Genomic DNA, 23,120 nt, shown 5'->3' on the forward strand with positions numbered 1-23,120 from the left:
AAACAAATGCATTAGTGAACTAATTAAAACACCATTTGGTGAACCTTTAATATACATATACAGATTCTATAATTGGTACCTTGGAAAGCAAAAATGAGCTTAGCATTCTCCAAGTGGATTTCATTTCAGATACAACTGTCCTTTCTACACTGATTATTTTGGGACTCACCCTAATCCTTATTTTAATGATCTCTTGTTTACCAAGAATAATAGCATCCTATATACCCTGTTCATATTTAAGTAATTTCATTTATGTTCAGCAGTGAAAGCTTGGTTTAAAGTTATTTCACTATATTTATATACCTTATGTACATAATACATTATGCCTATATTGATGACACCTGCAATAGAAATTATGACCTCTTCCCCCTCTTATCTTCAAACTTCACTTTCCTATCTAGACATTAAAAGGATTGTTTTGGAGAATTCTGGAAAATTTTAAGAGTCATGTGGCTCCCCTTCCTTCAGTGTGATTTTGGCAATGTCAGATGATTAATGGAGAAGGATAGAGGTATCTACGCCATAGAACATGCATGTAAAGTGAGTTCCAACGACTACCTCTGTTTAGAGCATAAACTCCATACCCATCCTACAGTGACTGCTCGCATAGAGCCAGGTATCCTCAAAGCCAATTCTCCACCTTTCATCTTTCTTATAGATCTTCACTGACAATTGTGGTCAATTCTTAGCTGTCTGCTGTATGGTCTAATTTTAGAGCCTTGACTTCATGTCTTAAGACATAAGGCAAGACTTGCTGTGTTCTATTTCCACTTGTGGTTTTCTCGGCATATATATATATATATATATATATATATGTATATATATATGTATATATATATATGTATGTATGTATTGATCTGCTGTGTTGTCTTTTTTGCTGGGCAGAGCATCTGGTGTGCGCCAGGCCACTTGGGAAGCTCCTGGATTATGGTTCCTGTCTGAATTTTCACATATGAAATGAAACTTAATTCAGTGCCAAGGAAAACACTCTTCCAGAGATGTGTCGTTTTTGCTTCTAAACTTCTGACACAATTTTGGGGGTGAGTGGCTAATGATTCCAGAACCAGAATTCACAGATAACAGTTTGTACGACTTTAGAAGGAATTGAGGGCAGACTTTTTCTAGAAATGCCTTTTCAAACAAATTACCCATGTTAAGGAATGGTTGGAGGCTCAGAAGAAGACACTTGGAACCCCAATTCCTAAATGCTAAGGTTACAAGTATGAGCCAGTCTGCCCAGAAATTGAATGTCCCCTTTCTCTAAAGGGAAACATTCAGAAAGTTGGAGGAGAGAGAAGCATAATGAGAAGCTGAAGATATTTCAAAGAAGATGGAGGTAGAAAAAAGTAAAATAAAATTTCCAATAAGGTCACTGGTTCTGGAGATGTTATATAAGTGTGGTGAGGTTGTGATCCAGAAGCTGCAGATAATTCAATAGGAACAACATTTACTTTACAATGACCATAAAGAAAGACATGACGGTAGAGAAACAAACAAATTTGATAAAGGCTGGTGCTGTTTCATTTGCAGTAGGTAAACTGGGTAAGTTTTGAGTGTCTGACCTGAGGGAAACAATCATGAACCAAAAGCACAAAGTTTCCAGCCATCTTTGATTTTGTTTTTTTTTTTAATTCTGCACTGCTAAAACTCTATTTCTAACTCTTCTCATCACGATAAATCTTTCCCGTTGTTCCCCAAATGCTTTGAACTTCAGTGACTTCGGAAATGTTACTATTGGAAAGCATGTTGGTTGTCCTTATCCTGCTCACTGTAGAAGTGGAGAAACACAAGGCAAGGCTGGATATTTCTCTAGAGTGCATAATTTTCAGGAGGCAGGTATTAAACTGTCACAGTTTTGATTTTCTGTGATTCACACCAATATTGCACTCTCTGACGGCTGAACTGTGAGGACTGGCTGCTCCATGGAGGGCTCAGCCCATGTGCTCTTTTAACCAGTAGCTGATGTGAAAGACATGCTGGGCCAACAACTTCCTCACAGGAGGCAGGTCAATCTTTTGAAACCATTTGAGATTGTCTCAAACGAGAAAGAAGCCTTGTGAAGGGAGAGGAGATGTCAAGGGCACTGCTAAACACAAGAAAAATGCTTGCCTGGGTTTCCCCTGCAGCCAACATTGTTAAAAACAATAGCAACTTAACAAAGCATAGATAACTAGATGTGTTAATAAGCAGAGGGAGGGCTGTGCTCAATCCAATTTGGAGTCTACTTCCTCTTGCTGTAGTTTTAGTGAGTCTGGGCTAAAATTCTGAGACCTTATGGCCAACAGTGCTATTGGACTTGATAATTATTAAAACACGTTTCTTGATCTCTGAATGGAGTATAGTCACAGAAAGTGCCTAGCTATTTATCACAGTAATTAAGAAAATGTATTAAACATTTGCACGTTAGGAACAAGCACTAAATTACTGCCAGTGGTAATACTGTTCTGTTAAAAAGAAATATTTGTTTATTAAAATGAGATACATTAGTAAGCCTTTTATTCTAGTCGTGAAAAGAATTCAAATATACACAAAAGTGTAAAAAATTAGCATGGATGTGAATGGACTCAATGTTCACTCATTTATAAGAATTAACTCATGACTTCCTTCATGTCAATTTTTTAATTTTTATTTTTATTTGTGTGTGGAGAGGGGGCAAGAAGAGACCAGGCAGGTCTCTTCCTCTGTCTGCTTCCCTTATTTCCTTGAGGTTGGTTTTTCAGGGAACTTCAAGCTTATGGTGTCAGCTAGGCTGACTAACCAGGGAATCACTTCCACTTGAGGTCATGCCTGGCTTTTGTGAGGGTGCTAGGCATTTTAATTCAGGTCCACAGACTTGCACAGTAAGCACACTGATCCCGTAAGCCGTTTTGTCAGCACCCCCATCTATGCTGGTTCTAAACAAAACCACACCCTACACTGACCGAGCCCCAAGATTCTTCAGAAGCAACCTCTGGTACATCTCTCTCTAGGTATTGTTTCGCTTGGTGAATAAAATCATCATCATGCCTAAAGATTACTACTTGATTAATATTAATACCTATCTCTGTTGCTATTAAGACTTGTGCTTGCTTATGGTTTCTTTCTGAATGGCTGACTAGTTTCATCATAATGCGTATGAGGACACACATTGCATTTATTTGGCTAAATCTTTCAAATCTCTCTTGATCTGTAAAGTATTTTTTAGGTTACTTGAAATTCCTTTATCTAATTGAGGGTTCTAGTGATATGTCTAGTGGAGGTTCTAGCATTTCCCTTTTACTCTCTCCCGTACTAAAGTTTGTATACCACTGGAGGACCTGACGATAGCCCAGCTTAGATTTCCTCTACTAGACTTATCTGTTTCAGCATGACTGTTTTATAGGTGGCCAGCCATAATTCTAACAGATTGTAAGAATGTCTAGGTGTCTCCATTTTGGGGATATCAATGGTCATCGGTGGGTACAGGTAACTATAGATTATAGTACATTCTCCCTCATGATAAGAAACAGCAAAGCCATGAACTGCGGTGACACATCCCGTGTAGACTCTTGTCATTTCAAGGTGTATCCCTCTACACTTCGAATTTGGTGTCTTCTTGGCTATTCTGGTTTTAATGTTGTAGAAGTTAACTTTATGATAAGCCTGTCCTTCTCTGGAGGAAATCTATCTAGTATTTCGAGTGAAATAAATAGAATTGCTTATTATTGTATGCAAGTATATGTTGATTGTATATCAATGAAGAGAAAGGGAAAGTAACTAATTTCTTTGAGCCAGAGGTAAAGATTTTCCTTCTGGTAGAATGAGACAAAAAAAGTCCCTCCAGACTGTTGAAAAGTTAACCATTGTTTTAAACCCATGATAAAAAAAATCCAATTTCAACAAGTAATTGCAAATTTTCTCTTCATAGGATTAGCGTTAGCCATCCTGTCAGATTATTGTTTCTTAAGAAAACCTTAGGTGCTGGAACCACTCGTTTTCAAATGTATTAATTCCATGAGGGTAATGTGAGCATTTCAGAAATGTGTTTTAATTGGGAGCAAAGTGTCCCTGTTCCTCCTGTGAGCTGGCAGAACATCTTACCCAGAGGCAGAGGGGTTCATCTGCTTACCTGCAACTTCTATCAATCCATGTTCAGCAGTGCTAATGTATTTGTGGGAGAGGGTAGGGTGGGGTAAAGTGGCCCACCTAAGTTTAACTGAGTGACAGTTACAAATCATTTTAGTACATGGAATTACTTGAAATGAATCTTCTTAAAGACTGAACGCATGGGCCAGTATATTCCTTTGAAGGCCCCTGTGTATCATTCTGTCTTTCCTGGATGAAATAAATGGATAAATAGACATTAAACTCACATAGAGTATAATGACTGCTGATGGTTTTAGGTTAATTTTTTTTTGTTTTTGAGTTTAAAAGCTCATTTAAAACCCTTTAAACTTGGTGTCTGACTTACGTTTTAATTTCATCTTAATCTCATTATCAGCACATACATATTAACATCTTTTAAAAGAGAAATGTGGTATAGTTTTTCTTAGATAACTCCGACATTTGTATAGAATAAGAACCTGGTCCTATGAGCCATCGATGGGAATTATTACGAACAACTTCCTTGTACAAAGATGTGCGGAGGTTCATCCCCTCAGCCTATCCCAAACTTCAGCTTCTGTCAGGGCCCTGTGTATAAGGCTATGGGCTGTCACAATGGCCACATTCAGACTGAGTTGTTCACTGGGCTATAACCTCTGCTTTCCTTCAGCAATAGTCATGAATCTTCCAGAAAAACAGATCAAGCTCTCCTCATTGAACTTCTCTCTGCTGTTATTGGAATTTTGTTCTGTTTCTTAATTTTTCTTTAGTAGTTGTAGATGAAATCAACTAAATAGCCACATGAGTTATGTCCATCGACTCAAGCAAAGAAACATAGATACTGCTATGAACATCTCAAATTCCTCCCTGGCTTGAACATTCATACTCTGGACAGTCTTTTCTCGTTTGGACAATAGATCACTCTCATCACTTTCAAACAAGATGGCCAAATGGCACGATTTGGATCATGGACCATTTCAAAGCAAAGAATACAATTGGGCTTTCAAAATACAGTTTTTGTAATGTTGAGATTTTGTTGCATCTGTGAGAAATGTTAAAATTCATAGCATGGTCAAAAGCAGTTACTAGAATACTGCAAGCATTCCTGCTGGCAACTATTGCCTATGGTTCCCAAGTGGACATCCGTGCAGGGAAGGAGGTAGTACACAACGTAAGACAGAAATTAGATGGCCACCGGCTAGCCTCATAAGCAACAAGGGAAGGGGACTTAGAGGGGAGGGAGTTGGGTCGAGTTCTCCCTGAGGGCACTGCTACTTAAAGCCACTGGCCTTCATCCATTTGTTTGCCCTTTGTGAAGAGTTTAAAGAGAAGGCCTTGTTTCATTTGTTAGGAATTACATTCATCCTGCTGCATTTTAGGAAAAAATGTAACTCACTTATACATTTGCTTGTGAGTGCCTGCATGTGTATGTGTGTTCATGAGTGTGTGTACACACTTGTGAATGCAATTGTGTGTGTGAACATGTGCATGAGTGTGCACGATTGCATTATGTGTGTATGTGTTTATACACATGTGTGTGCACAGTATGCATGTGCATGTGTGTATGCTTATGTATATACATTTATGCATGTGTTTTATATGTACATGTCTGTGTGTGTGTGTGTGTGTTAGGGGTGTAGGCTCATGTATGTGGAAGTCAGAAGAGGGTGTCAAGCTCCTCTTCCAGCATTTGCTTGATACCTGGGTTGTTTTGTGAGTACTAGGATGAGGACACTGGTCCTGATTACACAACAGGCACTCTTAACTGTTAAGCCGTCTTTACATTCCTTGCCCTGCACCTTCTAACTGTATACCAGAGACACTCAATATCTCTCAACTACCCAAAACACAATATGTTTTTGGTAGCATCCTTCTGACAATCAAGGTATTTGGAGAAAGGAGAATCCTAAATGTTCCAGAAACCAATGTTAGAGCACACAGCAACCCTTCTATTAATTAGTTCTGAAAACCAGCCAGACCTCATAGTTTGTGAGAATGCAGATAACCCTCACTGCAGCAGAACTTGAAGTACTCCAAGCTCCCAGGTTCCTTACTTGAGGCAGTGTTATACAACATCACATTATTTTATCCACGGCATGGAAAAGTATCTTTTGTGGAAAGATCTTTTATGGAAAGATCCTTCAGCAGAACCCCTTTCTCCAATTACATTCTAAATGAACGCTCCACTTTCAAAACCCCAATTAGACCACTTACTAGAGACGGAACATCTAGTTCAACACTACCACAGTTGAGGTAATTGCATAATTGCATACATGTGAATGAGCAGTAAGCATCCTTGGGGCTAGAAAGTTCCCTTTGTTCCAGTAACATTTCAGTTTTTTGTGGTTATTTTCTAAATTGATTTTGAATTTTTTACAGGCACTAAATTTAAAAAAAAAAAATACCTTCTCACCAAAAGAACAAGTGAAACAAGAACAATAACCAACCAACAAATGAAAAAAAGCATTTGCATATCACATTAGTATATGGTCATTGAAGCCTAGTAGACAGCGAGATGCTCACTTTCCTTGCTGCACCTTTGCACTGTAACAAATTTTACTTGTATTTATCATGAATAAGGTATAAATGCTACTGATTATAAAGAGTCTAAATGTGGAAAACATAAGAGACAGTTAATAAAAACAGCATAGACAACGTTAAAGAGCTATTCTGTTTGAGGCATTGAAAATGTGGAATACTTAGAAAATCTCTTAAAATCTTCACATTCACTCTCTGAGGCCTTCAAAGAAGGCCTCTATTCATTGTGTCTTTCAATAATGCTATTTAGCAACACTTTAAGGAGTTTATTCATAATAGTACATGCCCACAAATTTAATTAATGTTGCATGTGATGTAGAGGAATCCTTAGAAAACAAATGAAAGAAGGGTATTGTTTTGAAATGGCGCTCTTTTGATAATGTAAAAAGCAGTAACTGCTTTTCTGTGGCACCTAATGCTGGCTGTTCTACTGAATTATGGAATGAGGCTCCACGATACTTTGTTTAAAAAGTTTTCATTGATTATTACAGGAACAACACAGATGCTCTGGAATCATAAATCCACGTCACATCCCCAAGAGAAGTTGACCTGTTCCTCTATCTGCTTGCTGGGCTGCTTGCTAAACCAACTTCCTTATCTATAACCCAGTGTGTCCTTATTTTTCTTCTAGACTAACTATGTACTTTTAACATGTTTCACTATCTTTTATTTTTTATATCTTTAAAAAATCTCTGTGCATTTTTTCCTAGAAGAAAAGATACCAACTCAAATATACAAACAGCAGGTCCGCTAATCTAAGGAGTAGCCACTGTGTGGGTACTCATTATCTCACAATCTCTTCCTTGGGTTGTCATTGGAAAAGAAATCCTAAGAGGTGGAATGCTAAAGGGTTTTATTTACTTTCCTTAGGCCAGCAAGGCTGAAAAAGATCAGCAAAAGAGAAATGGATGCCTTGCTTCCAACTAAGTCATGTATGCCCTTGTGTTGACTAGGATTTAAGCTGTTGCAAACAGAAATCACCAGGGCTAAACCAACAGAAGAACTACAGACACTACGGTGACTTTGATTATTCTGCTACATGTAATAAATGCTAAATATGTACTATCTCAAAATATGGTAGTAAAAACTACCCCAATTTTAAAGATGTAATAACTGGAACCCAGTCTTCTGGGCTGTCACAATTTAGGTGTTCCCTTTTCTTATTGTTTTAAAGCTTACCAGGGTTGCTTTGGGAATACAAACAACTACAAGAAGACTATTTCATAACTGTATGGTACAGTCCAGTTTCCCTTTATAGTCCTCATGAGGGATCAGTTGACATATTCTTTAACAAATTTCCTCATAAGGAATCCATGTGACAGATTGTTCAGTAAGATCTACTTAAATGGAGATAATTCCTTAAGGGCAATGCCTAAAATTTTGGAAACAGCAAATACTGTGGCTAATGGGGTATGATCCACCCAATTCATAGGAAGCTAGTTTAAGTGTAGTCCCTACATTCAAGTTGAGGTAGAAGGATCACAAGTTCTAAGCAAGCCAGGGAAAGTTAGAACAAACTAAGGCTAGAGACTCGCCCCATGGTATTGTGTTCTCCTAGTGTGTGAGAGGCTCTTTGTCTAAGTTGTGCAACCATAAAATAATAATAACAAAAGCTTTGTTGGTAAGAAAGACATCATGGGGAGGGGAACACCCATAAGGAAGGGGAGGGGGAGGGATTAGGGGGATGTTTGCCCGGAATCCGGGAAAGGGAATAACACTTGAAATGTAAATAAGAAATACTCAAGTTAATAAAAAAAAAAAGAAAGACATCTGTGTTAAACTAGCAAAATAACAGGATACAGGGATAAAGAAATCATCTTCATGTTCTACCTCTCCTTGATTCCTCATTCTTAAAGTAAATGGCTTTAACATGGTAATGAGCATTTTCAGATATTTACATGTGTATACATAGATGTGTGTGTCACTGACATTACAGTAAATATAAACCTGGGTGCTCTGAGATTGCTCAGCAGTTAATACCCTGTGTGCAGTTGTGAGGACTTAAGTTCAACCAGGTGGGTATTATAGTCTGCTAATAATTTCAGAATTTTGAAGCAGATACAGAGCAACCCTAGAGCAACATGGCTCCCCCAGAGTAGCCATATTGGCAAGCTCTGGGTTCAGTGAAAGATTTCTGCCTTACTGAATTGGATAGAGAAGAGTCAAAAAAAGAGTCCCAGCATCATTGCTGGGTACACACACACACACACACACACACACACACACACACACACACGAGAGAGAGAGAGAGAGAGAGAGAGAGAGAGAGAGAGAGAGAGAGAGAGAGAGAGACAGACAGACAGACAGACAGACAGACAGGGGGAGGGAGAACTCACAAATAGAGTACTTGCCATTTATGTGCTCTCATTAGAACAAAATGACACAAGGCCTTTCTGAACAGAGTAGACATCCTGGATCTTTCTTATCTTTCTTGGTTTCGTCTGTTGTCCTCAAGAAAGTAAAGGTTTTAAATGGTTAACCAATTGTGATTTACCAGCAGAAAGAATTCAACATTTTTGCCAGTGGCTTTCCCACAACTTGGCATAACCAGTAAATGCTAGCTCTAAATTCAATCATTTAAGGAATTGTTTTTATCTCACAATACATGATGTGTCCACATTCAAGGAAACATCTTCCAGAAACAACTGTGTCCATATTGTCCCTTCTATATCGTTTTCATATTTTAAAGTTATCTAAATTATCACACAGATACTGTACATGAATTCATGGAATTCCAATAGCTAAGACAGTTTCTCTAGAATATTCTTTTCATAGTTCCTATGACACAGTAGGACATTGTTGGATGGAACCATCACTTGGATCATCCCTTCTAGTGACCACTTCATTCAGACCTTAAAGCTGTCAAGATCCCTCTATAGGTATAGGATCTACTAATCTATATGTTACCTTCTTGCTTTATTGTTACTTTTCATGGCTTATAATTTCCATTCTAGGAGAATGCTATTTTTTAATCTAGGTTTTATCTATATTTCTGTCTAGGATACAACACAAAAATGTCACTTTATAATATCTGGACATTATTATTTTAGACTTTCAGATTGCATTGCAGGCACATACATATTGTCACAAATATTTAGATGTTCTCTTTCTCCTCTCCTCTCCTCTCCTCTCCTCTCCTCTCCTCTCCTCTCCTCTCCTCTCCTCTCCTCTCCTCTCCTCTCTTCTCCTCTTCTGTCTCTGTCTCTCTCTCTCTCTCTCTCTCTCTCTCTCTCTCTCTCTCTCTCTCTCTCTCTCCACTAAATTTCATGCAGATTCGAAGGTAGGTCACTGCTTTCATTGCCCTCTGTTTGCTGAGTTTACTCTCTCAAATTATAGCAATGATGTTTCTTCCCTCCTTCTCTGCCATTGCAGGTTTACTTTATGTAAAGAGAAAGCACAGAATTGCCCATTTAATACATTGTGGTTTCAATCACTTGTCTCTATAACATTGGAATTTAAACTTCCTATTTTCTATGTGGGGATGCAGAAGACCCCACATCTATTAGATATCTACTGCCAGGTGCTTTTCCGGGTGTTCTGTGTACAATATTCTGTTTAGTCCAGTGGTGTCTTGTGGGTGAACTTACACTTGATCTTAGTTCATAGAAAATAAAGCTGCAGCTAGGAAAAAATTATCTTCCTAGGTTTTCAGTCATGCTGGACCCATAATTTGAGCACAGGAATGTGCGCCTGAAGTGCTATGCTGTTTTAGACGTTGCATATGAGGTCTCCATTTTTGAGGGTGAAGTGGATTTCAATAAGCATGTTTTGTTTTTAGTACATTAGTTCTTGACTCTAAGGTGAGAAAATTGGTGTTTAGTGTTTTGCATGCTGGTGCCATAAGAGACCTTAGATAACTGGGTGAAACAATGCTCTACTGAGTTGCTGGAGGACTCAAGTCTACTCTTTTGTTCTTTATAACTCTAAATCTCCAACCCCAAATTCCCATGCAAAGAACACAAAACTCAGTTGATGCAAACACAAACTGCACACCTCGGTTGGGCCGACATAACTTACACTACTCTATTCCCCAGCTATAAGATCCCTAGCTACTTGCCGCTCCTCCAGGCCACATGGGTCTGCTTCATCTTCTATGACTTCTTCTTCCATTTTCTCCCTCTGTCCTCCATCCCTCTTCTTCTCCCTCTTCTCTCCCTTCTTTAAAGCTTTCAGCTCTGCCTTTTTCTTCCACTGTCCATTCACAGGCTCTAGCCTTAGCTGACCAATTAAGATTTCACCTCACATCACTTGAGTATGTGATTTACTCCTCATTGTGGAAGCCCTCTTGGAGGGAGCAGAAAATACAAACAGCAGTCCACAACATTTCCCTCTTTATGTACAATTAAAAGGCTCTTTTCTTGCGTACATAAGTTGAACACAACTTTTACTGCTCTGCAATTTCTAACGTAGAAGATAAACTTAACACCCCATCCATCAATTTTGTCAAATAAAGCACTCTACCATCTATCCTAACTTAAAAGACTTATAGTTCTATACCTGTTATGTCCTGGTTTTAGTTTGTACAGTATCTGGAAGCCATCTTCATATATATATATATATATATATATATATATATGCATATTATATTTCTCAATACTAAATAGCTTGGGTTGGCTAAGAGACTATGATTGGTCTTCGATCACACCAGAAATCTGAGGGTGACTTAAATATTGCTTTCAGACATGTTTGTCAAAACAGCTTGTCTCAGCCAAACGTGAATATGCAATACTAAAACCATTTTTGCAGAACACAATTGAGTTACAAATGAAACTCGATAGCAGCCACCTTTCTGTGGCATGACTGACAGAGGGCACCTTGGAACTCAGAACTATGCTGTTGTCACCCACCAACAGGTGTTCCAGATTGCCTATGTAATTGTGAAAGCAGCCAATTCCCCTCGGCCTGGAAACTGGATTTTGGAGCGTTCCCTGGATGACGAGGAGTACAAACCCTGGCAGTATCATGCAGTGACAGACACGGAGTGCCTGACCCTCTACAATATCTATCCCCGCACTGGGCCACCATCCTATGCCAAAGACGATGAGGTCATCTGCACTTCATTTTATTCCAAGATCCACCCTTTAGAAAATGGAGAGGTAAGATGGAGAAGCCGTATCGAGTACTGTAAAATATCTCTGTCATAGAGACATGAATGTGTCAGTAATTAATATCAGCGAGGTTTTAAAATGGAATTTAACAGAAGTCAATTTAAATGTGTTATTAGGGAAAAAAAGAAAACCTGCGGTGATCAGAATGTTAAATGCCTTCATGTGTCTCTTCTCTCAAAGATCAGAGATGAGGAAATGGGTTTGTCTTTGAAGCCAGAGATAAATTTCACTGCTAAAGAGACTTCCAATAATGACAATTGCTAGAGGCTAGAAACCTAATGAAAGCTCTACGGTGTGCAAACGCAATCTCAGAATAGACACAAAGAAGGGCTTTGTAAAGAAAAAGGAAAAAGCGAACTAAACAATGATAGACCCCAAATGAGGCAAAAACATAAACCATATGAAAAGAAGTCATGTCAGGTTTTGTATGCATTTCTGCTTTCACCATGGAGGGCCAAGGCATGATGTGCTCTCTGGGTGAAGTCTTCCTGGATGGTCATGTACAGGTGTTAAGTTCTTAATTATATGCATGCATATATAATTCAAGAGCGGTTGCTCTTTTGTTTTTGTTTTGTTTTTGGCTCTGGAGATAATATTCTAGTTTTTATTCATTAGCTTTAAGCCTTGGATCCAAGGCATGACCTGATGCTAGTTGTCTGTTTTCGGTCCAGTTGCTTAAATTCTCTGTGCCTTAGTTTATAAGGTAGGGACCCTGGAGATAATTAATGTATTTGCTTTTGAGCAAATGAACATGTGAGTATGATCAAACAATGTATTGCACATGAAGCTACCCATGGACTTGTATCTTAAAGCATCTATCACAAGGTAAAAGTATCATTAAGTGGCTAATGAATTTAATGGACCAACCTTCCAGACGTCACAGCTTTCTGTAACCTACCTTACGTATGCTCAGAGCAATTCCACCAGTCTGGCTTGAGCAAACATATTTAATTCCATTTTACGACACAGAGTTGAGTGGCTCCTGCAATTCGATGAACACGCCATCAAAAGTAAAACAGTGTGGTGGATGTGTGACCTCAGCTGGAGACACAGGTAAATGACTTAGAGACCTGCGATGTGGAAGCACAATCTTCTACAACCAACACCGCAATTTCACGCCCGCCAACACAGCCTGCTGCAGAATGCTCATTGGTTCTCATTGTGCCATGGGCTGGCAGAGGACTGAAGCTAAGGGTATTAGGCTTCACAGGAAGGAACTGTCCTATATGTCACTAGCCTGGAAAAAGGTCCAGATTGAAAGGATCTTTCTACTGAATGCATGGCATTTTTTTCAGCACCTCAAGATCAAAACAGAAATATTCCTTTGTGGGACATGGACTGTACACCCTTTCTAATATTCTCTCCCCAGTCCAATATCCAAGGACTTGTATACAAGCTTCCAGAAAACCCACATTCCGATCTTATTATTCAAAGGATTGTGGCCAATCTAGATGGCCTCTAATTACCTCTGAGAAAGAAGTTTAGCCTTTGACATAAGGTGACCAGACTCTTCTTTGGCAATTCAATTCTGCAATTTGAAACAGTACTCAAATTCCATGTTAAAAAAGTAACGTTTATGGTTATGGAGATGCAGATGATGTACAAAACAAGTAAAAAGCCAATTTGGAAATGTAAAGTCGATTGACCAACTCTGTATTGATGGTCGGGGCTAGTCTTTAGAAAGATATCACTTTCACTTCACTGTCCCCAGAAACAAGTTGATCACATATATGCTAACATCTAGATCCATAACATGTTCCCAAGGGTCATCTGTGTTTCTAGAACATAAACCCATTTCTTTCATCCCATGCTTTAGGCAGACAGAACTATCTGTTTACGGAAGCCCTTGTGTCTATCAAATCCCATTCTTCCTTCTGCACTCCCAACTCCAGGACTAACACTGAGTTAGAATTCAACTCAACCCCATGCTTTGGAAGGAAAAAAGAGCATAGCCATTTAGTCTTTGCATGTTTAATTGTTTACTGAGCTCCATGTTTCTGTAGAGAACAGAGCTACCCAAACTGTTCCTCAAGGTGTCTTTACTTTGATTTCCTTAAAGGTGTTCATGTTCGCCTTTATGCTGCAGTAGTATGGTTTTGATGCTCCGCTCCAACCTCATAGGTAGCAATGAATAGCCTAGTAAGAGCACCAGTGGAAGGGGAGCCCTTGGTCCTGCCAAGACTGACCCCCAGTGAATGTGATTGTTGGGGGGAGGGTGGTAATGGGGGGAGGATGAGGAGGAGAACACCCATAGAGAAGGGGAGGGGGAGAGGTTAGGGGGATGTTGGCCTGGAAACCGGGAAAGGGAATAACAGTTGAAATGTAAATAAGAAATACCCAATTTAATAAAGATGAAAAAAAAGGCAATAACCATTTGCGGTTATTTAAATCAAATCTGTGCTTTTTCAAATCGTATTAGAATTTGGTTAGTTAGTTGCACTCCTCACATCCTGAGTGTGCAATAGGTGTGCATGACAAGCCACCACCGCACTGGCTTCCACCATTACGGTACCTCTGAGCTTGCCTGGCTCTGTTGGGAAGTGCTGCACTGGGTTATTTCAATTTCTTGATGAGATTCCGATATCATTTTGTTTTATACATCTACAAAGTGATCTTTTTCGTTGGTTCAACAAATAACTCAATGAGTGTGTAGTTCCACAAGAATTGTTTCTTTCAAAATTTCTTCTGCAATCCCAATTAAAAACAAATTAGACCATGCTTGTTACACCTGTGTCTGTCACTTGTCTACCTTTTGTCCCTTTTTCCTTTTGTAATTTAGCATGAATATTTTACTATGGCATATTTTCAGTGTATTAAATTCTTCCCAGAGCTATGGAAAATCTGTTGAAACTGTTTATAAAACTCTAATTTTGCTTAGGATCATTTTTAATTTCTAGAATTTCTCTGGCTCATTTTCAAGTAGAAGTTTAGGTTTACTAACTTTTCATTGGAATTTTATATCTATCAAACATTTACTTTATGGAGCTGGAGAGATGGGTCAGTGGTTAAGAGAACAGACTGTTCTTATACAAGAGGTAAGTTCAACTCCCAGCACCTGGGTCAGCCCATAGCTGACTGCAACTCCAGCGTCAAGCGATCTGATGCCTTCTGCCTTCTATTCAGACTCATGTAGACATATGATACATATATATACTCTCAGTATTGTGTCTTTATTTCCCATAGTATAAAGTTATAATTATTTGAAATTTTTGTTTGAGGACTAATGACCGACTTTTGTGGGATATATTTGGTTGACCAAATACTAGCTGATGCTATTTTATGTTGTCCATGTCCATGTATGGCAAATTTATATTTGAAGAATGTTTGTGGACCTAATTGAAGAACTAAGATATGATTATCCTGTGGGAATTTTCTGATGTTCCTGCCATGCCATAGCATCCTGGATCCTTTTTAAACAGTTTACAGATTTGAGTTCCTGGGACGTTCCGAGTAAAGCTCTGGAGGAACCTGACCACAGCTGCGCTAATCCCAGTTACACTCATTCCTTGGGTTCCTGTCTTTGGAGTTCAAACAGATAGACATGGGATTTACTAAATCCCAATCCCTTCAAATTTCAGAATCTAGCTTTTCCTGTCTTATTAGAGGAGGGTTGTCTAAAGCAATTCTTAGTTTGCTCAGCCACGTCTTTGGGAATGCATCGCAGGCTTAGATTTGTCGCACTGCACCAAGGCATCTCTGGACATTCATTTCTATCCTCTTATAGCACGTAAATGGCTTTAAGTAGATGTTCTTCTGTATTCTGTCGTTTGGTTGGTATTTGTCATTGGACGTGTTGGTTCTGGTTATTTAACTTACTAGAAACAGAATCAAAGTCATATATGTAGTTTTCCATTTTGGACTTGTATTAAATTTACATGATTATAAGGAATAGAGACTCATGAGATATTCTCACACTGCTATTGATACAGACGATGTCTTACACAATGTGTTTGTGAAATAGCCAACCTTCATTGTTACTTGATTATGAACCAAAGTACTGACTTTGTTCAGATATTGTTAATTTTTTTCATCAGTGTCTGTATTTCTCTTCTTTGATACAGTTTGGGGAAAGCATTAAATTTATGATTGTGTTCCTTTCAAAATCTCTAATCTGTGACAATTTTAAGATCTGTTGGAAAAAATATTTTGTATGCTGTTATTCAGTTTGGACTAGCCTAATGTCTAAAAATTAAGTTGACCTGGTTTGGGGGAAGACTATCATGGAAGAAACCGCTTTCTCTTGCTCCTCTTATTTAAGTCAATATATGTTTTATACATTTTTATTCATTCATAAAATTATGCTTCTAGATAACTTTTTATTAAGGGCAGCAGTGTCTAACTAAATATCCACCACAATCTGAAGTACCTATTTTTGACTAAGCATGGAATAATCATTTTATTTAGACCATCATAATATCCTTTAAGTATAAAATTAAGTCATAACTAAGAAAAAGATTATTTTAAAGCCCATCAATGAAAAGAAGACCCAATGAAATAAGAACATCTTAACTATAATGCACTGATATAACTTATTTTAGGTTTAATAGTAGAATATAAATAGAAAATCATATCTTCATGACGAGTGTCCAACTCAATGAGTGTAGGTTTATTACACTGTCACTTTTTGGAGACATTTAAAGACACATCAAAACCACCAAGCTATTCTAATTTGTTGTTTCAGGTAGATAATACACCATTGTCAGGTTAAAAGATAACTAGGTCGATTCAGCATTGATCCTGTTAAAGGCTAGGTCCTTAGTCTGGCGTCTGTGCCCGGAATGTGTGCTGGCTACTGTTTCTGTTGGAATCATCAATGCACAGTTCTTCCTTTGACCTCTTTCCTCTTGGCTGCATCATGCCCACTCTTTTCTCAGACCTCGTTACTCCAGCATCTGACTCACTACCTTCTCTGAATTTTCTCAGCACACTCTACATGAGTTTCGAGAGATCAAAAAATGTTTACCATGTAGCTTCACTGTGAGGGAACTTGAGGGATGCACTAAGTTCCCAAGATAACAAGTTTCAACTACTACCAAGAAAGAGATTAGCTCTTCATGCTGGGTTTGCATCCCAAGGAAGCAGAGTAGCTCCTGTGAGCTATGATAAAGTTTGTACATCAAGCATTAGGTCTTGGCATGGGGGGTGGGGGGATGGATGACCTTGGGGGGGATAACCCCTGTGTTGTTATCCCGGATGAAAAACATAGGGGGCATTGAGAAAAAGCCTTGAGAGTTTAATTTTAGAAAAAGTAATTTTGTATCATCAGTGCTGAGAGGACTCAGCAGGAATTTGCTTTCCTTTAGTCAGAGAGAATAATCTGAAATTCAGTAATAGGAGTTGTAGGCTATAAGGCAGCAGATCACAGGGAGCCTCCATTAGGTTGTGCCTCTAGCCACAGGAGAAAGCTGTAATGGGACCCATATGTAGACATGCCTCCCCAGCGAGCTGCAGAGAGTAACTCTGCTACAGAGAGTGTTGCATCTGCACAAAGTAGCTGCTATTGGAAGCTCCTGAGAACTGCTCACCCTGGCTGCCAATGGACTTATCCCTGAGAAGTCTGATTTACTTGTAAACCCCATAAATCGCTTCCTTAAGAGTGTGTTTTTGGGGAATGAGCCTCTCATTTATTTAATACGTATGGCAGGGGCATGGGAAGCATGTTTTAAACATGTGCCTCTGATTCTGAAGTCTCGGCTTCCTGGCTTGCTTTTCAGACAAATCTGGCTTCCTCTGTCCCGGGAGAAGAACAGATTATGGGTTACTTAAGGAAAGAATGTTGGTAATTTTGTACCTGAAGAAAGACAATAAGCATATTGCTCTCAGGAAACCTAGTACAATTTAGTGAGTGGAGTCTCTGGGTGTTTTGAAGCTGAGTGAATACCCTGGACCGTGTACTCAGTTATTGATGGTTGGGGAGGCACAGCAGAGAGGAATTACATTGACAGTGTTGAGGAGAATGACTGTGTGGATGGCAATGCTTAAGGGATTCTAAAGTCAAAATTATAATCAATGTTTTTTTACTCACATGAAATTTTCTTGTCCTGTGGCTAGGATTGCTTTTAATGTATTTTGATAGATGCTAGACCAAATAACTGACTATGCATGGTTTCCATGGTGATGTCGCATCAACTTCCTCATATAGAGACCTTAAGTCATTTACAAGTGATCTTCCTTCCTTATTAATACAACCCTTCCCACCCCACAGGAGTGCATCTCAATGGAATTTAGATTCCCTTTGAGTTTACTTTTGAAGCCTGGCAATCTGATATAAAAAATCCCTACAGACACCATCATTAATTCTTGAAGACACTTCTTTTGGAAAGCCATATTTATAGCTCTGATAGTATTTTGATTTCTGGTATGACAGAATTTTATATAGAGAGACAGAATACTTTTCATTTTCTTTTCATCACCTGATAACTATGATGATCCTTAGAATTGAAAATGACAAGGGAGAGAAGACACAAACACAGCATGTTAAAAACTGTTTCAGAGATTCTCTTTTAATGTAACATTGTTATGGCCTAGTATGACTTCATGTGAACTTCTATAAAAATGAGTAGATGGAAATGAGGAAGCCTTCCCTTCTATGTGAACCTTGGAATTGCTCCCTCAGGAAGAAGCAGGAGGACATTACCGATTCCTATCTGTTAGAAACAGAGATTGAAGTAAATTATTACTTACAGTTGCTATATATCTTTCCCAATACATAATCATTACAATAATAAGCATCATGCTCTTGAACTGCATATAACATGGAACTAACACCGTGCCCTGAAGATTATCATACACTATGAAATCACAGAGAGTACTTGAAATATTTAGCTTATAAAGTGTTACACGGCAGATCTTCCTGGTTGCTGCCACCGTGGAGACCTCGTAGGCAGCAATCCACGAGCACACTTGAGCCTCTGGACCACAGGTAAGACCAACTTTTCTGCTGCAAGAGACCTGCCTGGTGAACTCAGGACACACAGAGGCAAAATTCCTCTAGGACCGGGCACTTCCGGTGTTTACCTGGAGTCCCAAACCCGCGGATCCCGGCCCGCAGCAGCTCTCTGCTCCCAAACCCCGTGGGAGAGAGACCTCACCGCCTGGTCAGGTGGGCACTCCTGAGGCTGCAGAGCGGAAGAGACCACCAACACTGCCCACCCCTGCCCACATCCCTGGCCCAAGAGGAAACTGTATACGGCCTCTGGGTTCCCGTAGAGGAGGGCCCAGGAGCAGCAGGACCCCTGTGACACCACCGGAACCTGAAGGAACAGACAGGATAAACAGTTCTCTGCACCCAAATCCCGTGGGAGGGAGAGCTGAACCTTCAGAGAGGCAGACACGCCTGGGAAACCAGAAAAGACTGCACTCTGCACACATCTCTGAAGCCAGAGGAAAACGCCAAATGCCATCTGGAACCCTGGTGCACAGAAGCTCCCAGAAAGGGCAGAGCAGATCTTCCTGGTTGCTGCCAACACAGAGAGCTCATAGGCAACACCCCACGAGCAAACTTGAGCCTCGGAACCACAGTTAAGACAAACTTTTTTGCTGCAAGTGACCTGCCTGGTGAACTCCAGACACAGGCTCACAGGAACAGCTGAAGATCTGTAGATAAGAAAAACTACATGCCGAAAGCAGAACACTCTGTCCCCATAACAGGCTGAAAGAAAACAGGAAAACAGGTCTACAGCACTTCTGACACACAGGCTTATAGGACAGTCTAGCCACTGTCAGAAATAGCAGAACAAAGTAACACTAGAGATAATCTGATGGTGAGAGGCAAGCGCAGGAACCCAAGCAACAGAAACTAAGACTACATGGCATCATCGGAGCCCAATTCGCCCACCAAAGCAAACACGGAATATCCAAACATACCAGAAAAGCAAGATCTACTTTCAAAATCATATTTGATCATGATGCTGGAGGACTTCAAGAAAGACGTGAAGAACTCCCTTAGAGAAACACAGGAAAACATTAATAAAGAAGTAGAAGCCTACAGAGAGGAATCGCAAAAATCCCTGAAAGAATTCCAGGAAAACACAATCAAACAGTTGAAGGAATTAAAAATGGAAATAGAAGCAATCAAGAAAGAACACATGGAAACAAGCCTGGATATAGAAAACCAAAAGAAGAGACAAGGAGCTGTAGATACGAGCTTCACCAACAGAATACACGAGATGGAAGAGAGAATATCAGGAGCAGAAGATTCCATAGAAATCATTGATTCAACTGTCAAAGATAATGTAAAGCGGAAAAAGCTGCTGGTCCAAAACATACAGGAAATCCAGGACTCAATGAGAAGATCAAACCTAAGGATAATAGGTATAGAAGAGAGTGAAGACTCCCAGCTCAAAGGACCAGTAAATATCTTCAACAAGATAGATAGAAGAAAACTTCCCTAACCTAAAAAAAGAGATACCCATAGGCATACAAGTAGCCTACAGAACTCCAAATAGATTGGACCAGAAAAGAAACACCTCCCGTCACATAATAGTCAAAACACCAAACGCACAAAATAAAGAAAGAATATTAAAAGCAGTAAGGGAAAAGGGTCAAGTAACATATAAAGGCAGACCTATCAGAATCACACCAGAGTTTTTGCCAGAAACTATGAAGGCCAGAAGATCCTGGACAGATGTCATACAGACCTTAAGAGAACACAAATGCCAGCCCAGGTTACTGTATCCTGCAAAACTCTCAATTAACAGAGATGGAGAAAGCAAGATATTCCATGACAAAACCAAATTTACACAATATCTTTCTACAAATCCAGCACTACAAAGGATAATAAATGGTAAAGCCCAACATAAGGAGGCAGCTATACCCTAGAAGAAGCAAGAAACTAATCGTCTTGGCAACAAAACAAAGAGAAGAAAAGCACACAAACATAACCTCATATCCAAATATGAATATAACAGGAAGCAATAATCACTATTCCTTAATATCTCTCACCATCAACTCCCCAATAAAAAGACATAGATTAACAAACTGGATACGCAACGAGGACCCTGCATTCTGCTGCCTACAGGAAACACTCCTCAGAGACAAAGACAGACACTACCTCAGAGTGAAAGGCTGGAAACCAACTTTCCAAGCAAATGGTCAGAAGAAGCAAGCTGGAGTAGCCATTCTAATATCAAATAAAATCAATTTTGTACTAAAAGTCATCAAAAAAGATAAGGAAGGACACTTCATATTCATCAAAGGAAAAATCCACCAAGATGAATTCTCAATCCTAAATATCTAAGCCCCAAATACAAGGGCACCTACATATATAAAAAAAAAATCTTACTAAAGCTCAAAACACACATTGCACTTCACACAATAATAGTAGGAGATTTCAACACCCCACTCTCATCAATGGACAGATCATGGAAACAGAAATTAAACAGAGACGTAGACAGACTAAGAGAAGTCATGAGCCAAATGGACTTAACAGATATTTATAGAACATTCTATCCTAAAGCAAAAGGATATGCCTTCTTCTTAGCTCCTCATGGAACTTTCTCCAAAATTGACCATATAATTGGTCAAAAAACGGGCCTCAACAGGTACAGAAAGTTAGAAATAATCCCATGCGTGCTATTGGACCACCACGGCCTAAAACTGGTCTTCAATAACAATAAGCGAAGAATGCCCACATATGCGTGGAAATTGAACAATGCTCTACTCAATGATAACCTGGTCAAGGAAGAAATAAAGAAAGAAATTAAAGACTTTTTAGAATTTAATGAAAATGAAGGTACAAAATACCCAAACTTATGGTACACAATGAAAGCCATGCTAAGAGGAAAACTCATAGCGCTGAGTGCCTGCAGAAAGAAACAGGAAAGAGCATACGTCAGCAGCTTGACAGCACACCTAAAAGCGCTAGAACAAAAAGAAGCAAATACACCCAGGAGGAGTAGAAGGCAGGAAATAATCAAACTCAGAGCTGAAATCAACCAAGTAGAAACAAAAAGGACCATAGAAAGAATCAACAGAACCAAAAGTTGGTTCTTTGAGAAAATCAACAAGATAGATAAACCCTTAGCCAGACTAACGAGAGGACACAGAGAGTGTGTCCAAATTAACAAAATCAGAAATGAAAAGGGAGACATAACTACAGATTCAGAGGAAATTCAAAAAATCATCAGATCTTACTATAAAAGCCTATATTCAACAAAACTTGAAAATCTGCAGAAAATGTACAATTTCCTAGACAGATACCAGGTACCGAAGTTAAATCAGGAACAGATAAACCAGTTAAACAACCCCATAACTCCTAAGGAAATAGAAGCAGTCATTAAAGGTCTCCCAACCAAAAAGAGCCCAGGTCCAGACGGGTTTAGTGCAGAATTCTATCAGACCTTCTTAGAAGACCTCATACCAATATTATCCAAACTATTCCACAAAATTGAAACAGATGGAGCACTACCGAATTCCTTCTATGAAGCCACAATTACTCTTATACCTTAACCACACAAAGACACAACAAAGAAAGAGAACTTCAGACCAATTTCCCTTATGAATATCGACGCAAAAATACTCAATAAAATTCTGGCAAACCGAATCCAAGAGCACCTCAAAACAATCATCCACCATGATCAAGTAGGCTTCATCCCAGGCATGCAGGGATGGTTTAATATACGGAAAACCATCAACGTGATCCATTATATAAACAAACTGAAAGAACAGAACCACATGATCATTTCATTAGATGCTGAGAAAGCATTTGACAAAATTCAACACCCCTTCATGATAAAAGTCCTGGGAAGAATAGGAAATCAAGGCCCATACCTAAACATAGTAAAAGCAATATACAGCAAACCAGTTGCTAACATTAAACTAAATGGAGAGAAATTGAAGCAATCCCACTAAAATCAGGGACTATACAAGGCTGCCCACTCTCTCCCTACTTATTCAATATAGTTCTTGAAGTTGTAGCCAGAGCAATCAGACAACAAAAGGCGGTCAAGGGGATACAGATTGGTAAAGAAGAAGTCAAAATATCACTATTTTCAGATGATATGATAGTATATTTAAGTGATCCCAAAAGTTCCACCAGAGAACTACTAAAGCTGATAAACAACTTCAGCAAAGTGGCTGGGTATAAAATTAACTCAAATAAATCAGTAGCCTTCCTCTACACAAAAGAGAAACAAGCCGAGAAAGAAATTAGGGAAACCACACCCTTCATAATAGACCCAAATAATATAAAGTACCTCGGTGTGACTTTAACCAAGCAAGTAAAAGATCTGTACAATAAGAACTTCAAGACTCTGAAGAAAGAAATTGAAGAAGACCTCAGAAGATGGAAAGATCTCCCATGCTCATGGATTGGCAGGATTAATATAGTAAAAATGGCCATTTTACCAAAAGCAATCTACAGATTCAATGCAATCCCCATCAAAATACCAATCCAATTCTTCAAAGAGTTAG

At 39.1% G+C, this 23,120-nt stretch overlaps 1 protein-coding gene across 7 annotated transcripts in view; it reads left to right on the forward strand.

Moving 5' to 3' along the window:
- Lama2 (laminin subunit alpha 2) overlaps positions 1-23,120 on the forward strand; it is a 647,938-nt gene that overhangs the window by 189,652 nt on the left and 435,166 nt on the right. For all 7 annotated transcript variants that reach the window (XR_015627317.1, XR_015627326.1, NM_001427039.1 and 4 more), the window contains exon 4: positions 11,454-11,696. Coding sequence is in view for 5 of the 7 variants with exons in the window: in NM_001427039.1 (NP_001413968.1) it covers positions 11,454-11,696 (243 nt within the window). In the remaining 2 variants the exon portion in view is untranslated. The remainder of the gene's footprint in view (positions 1-11,453; positions 11,697-23,120) is intronic.

The sequence above is a fragment of the Rattus norvegicus genome, chromosome 1 (genome assembly GCF_021556685.1).
Source record: "Rattus norvegicus strain SHRSP/BbbUtx chromosome 1, alternate assembly SHRSP_T2T, whole genome shotgun sequence".
In the NCBI taxonomy this organism is placed as follows: Eukaryota; Metazoa; Chordata; class Mammalia; order Rodentia; family Muridae; genus Rattus; species Rattus norvegicus.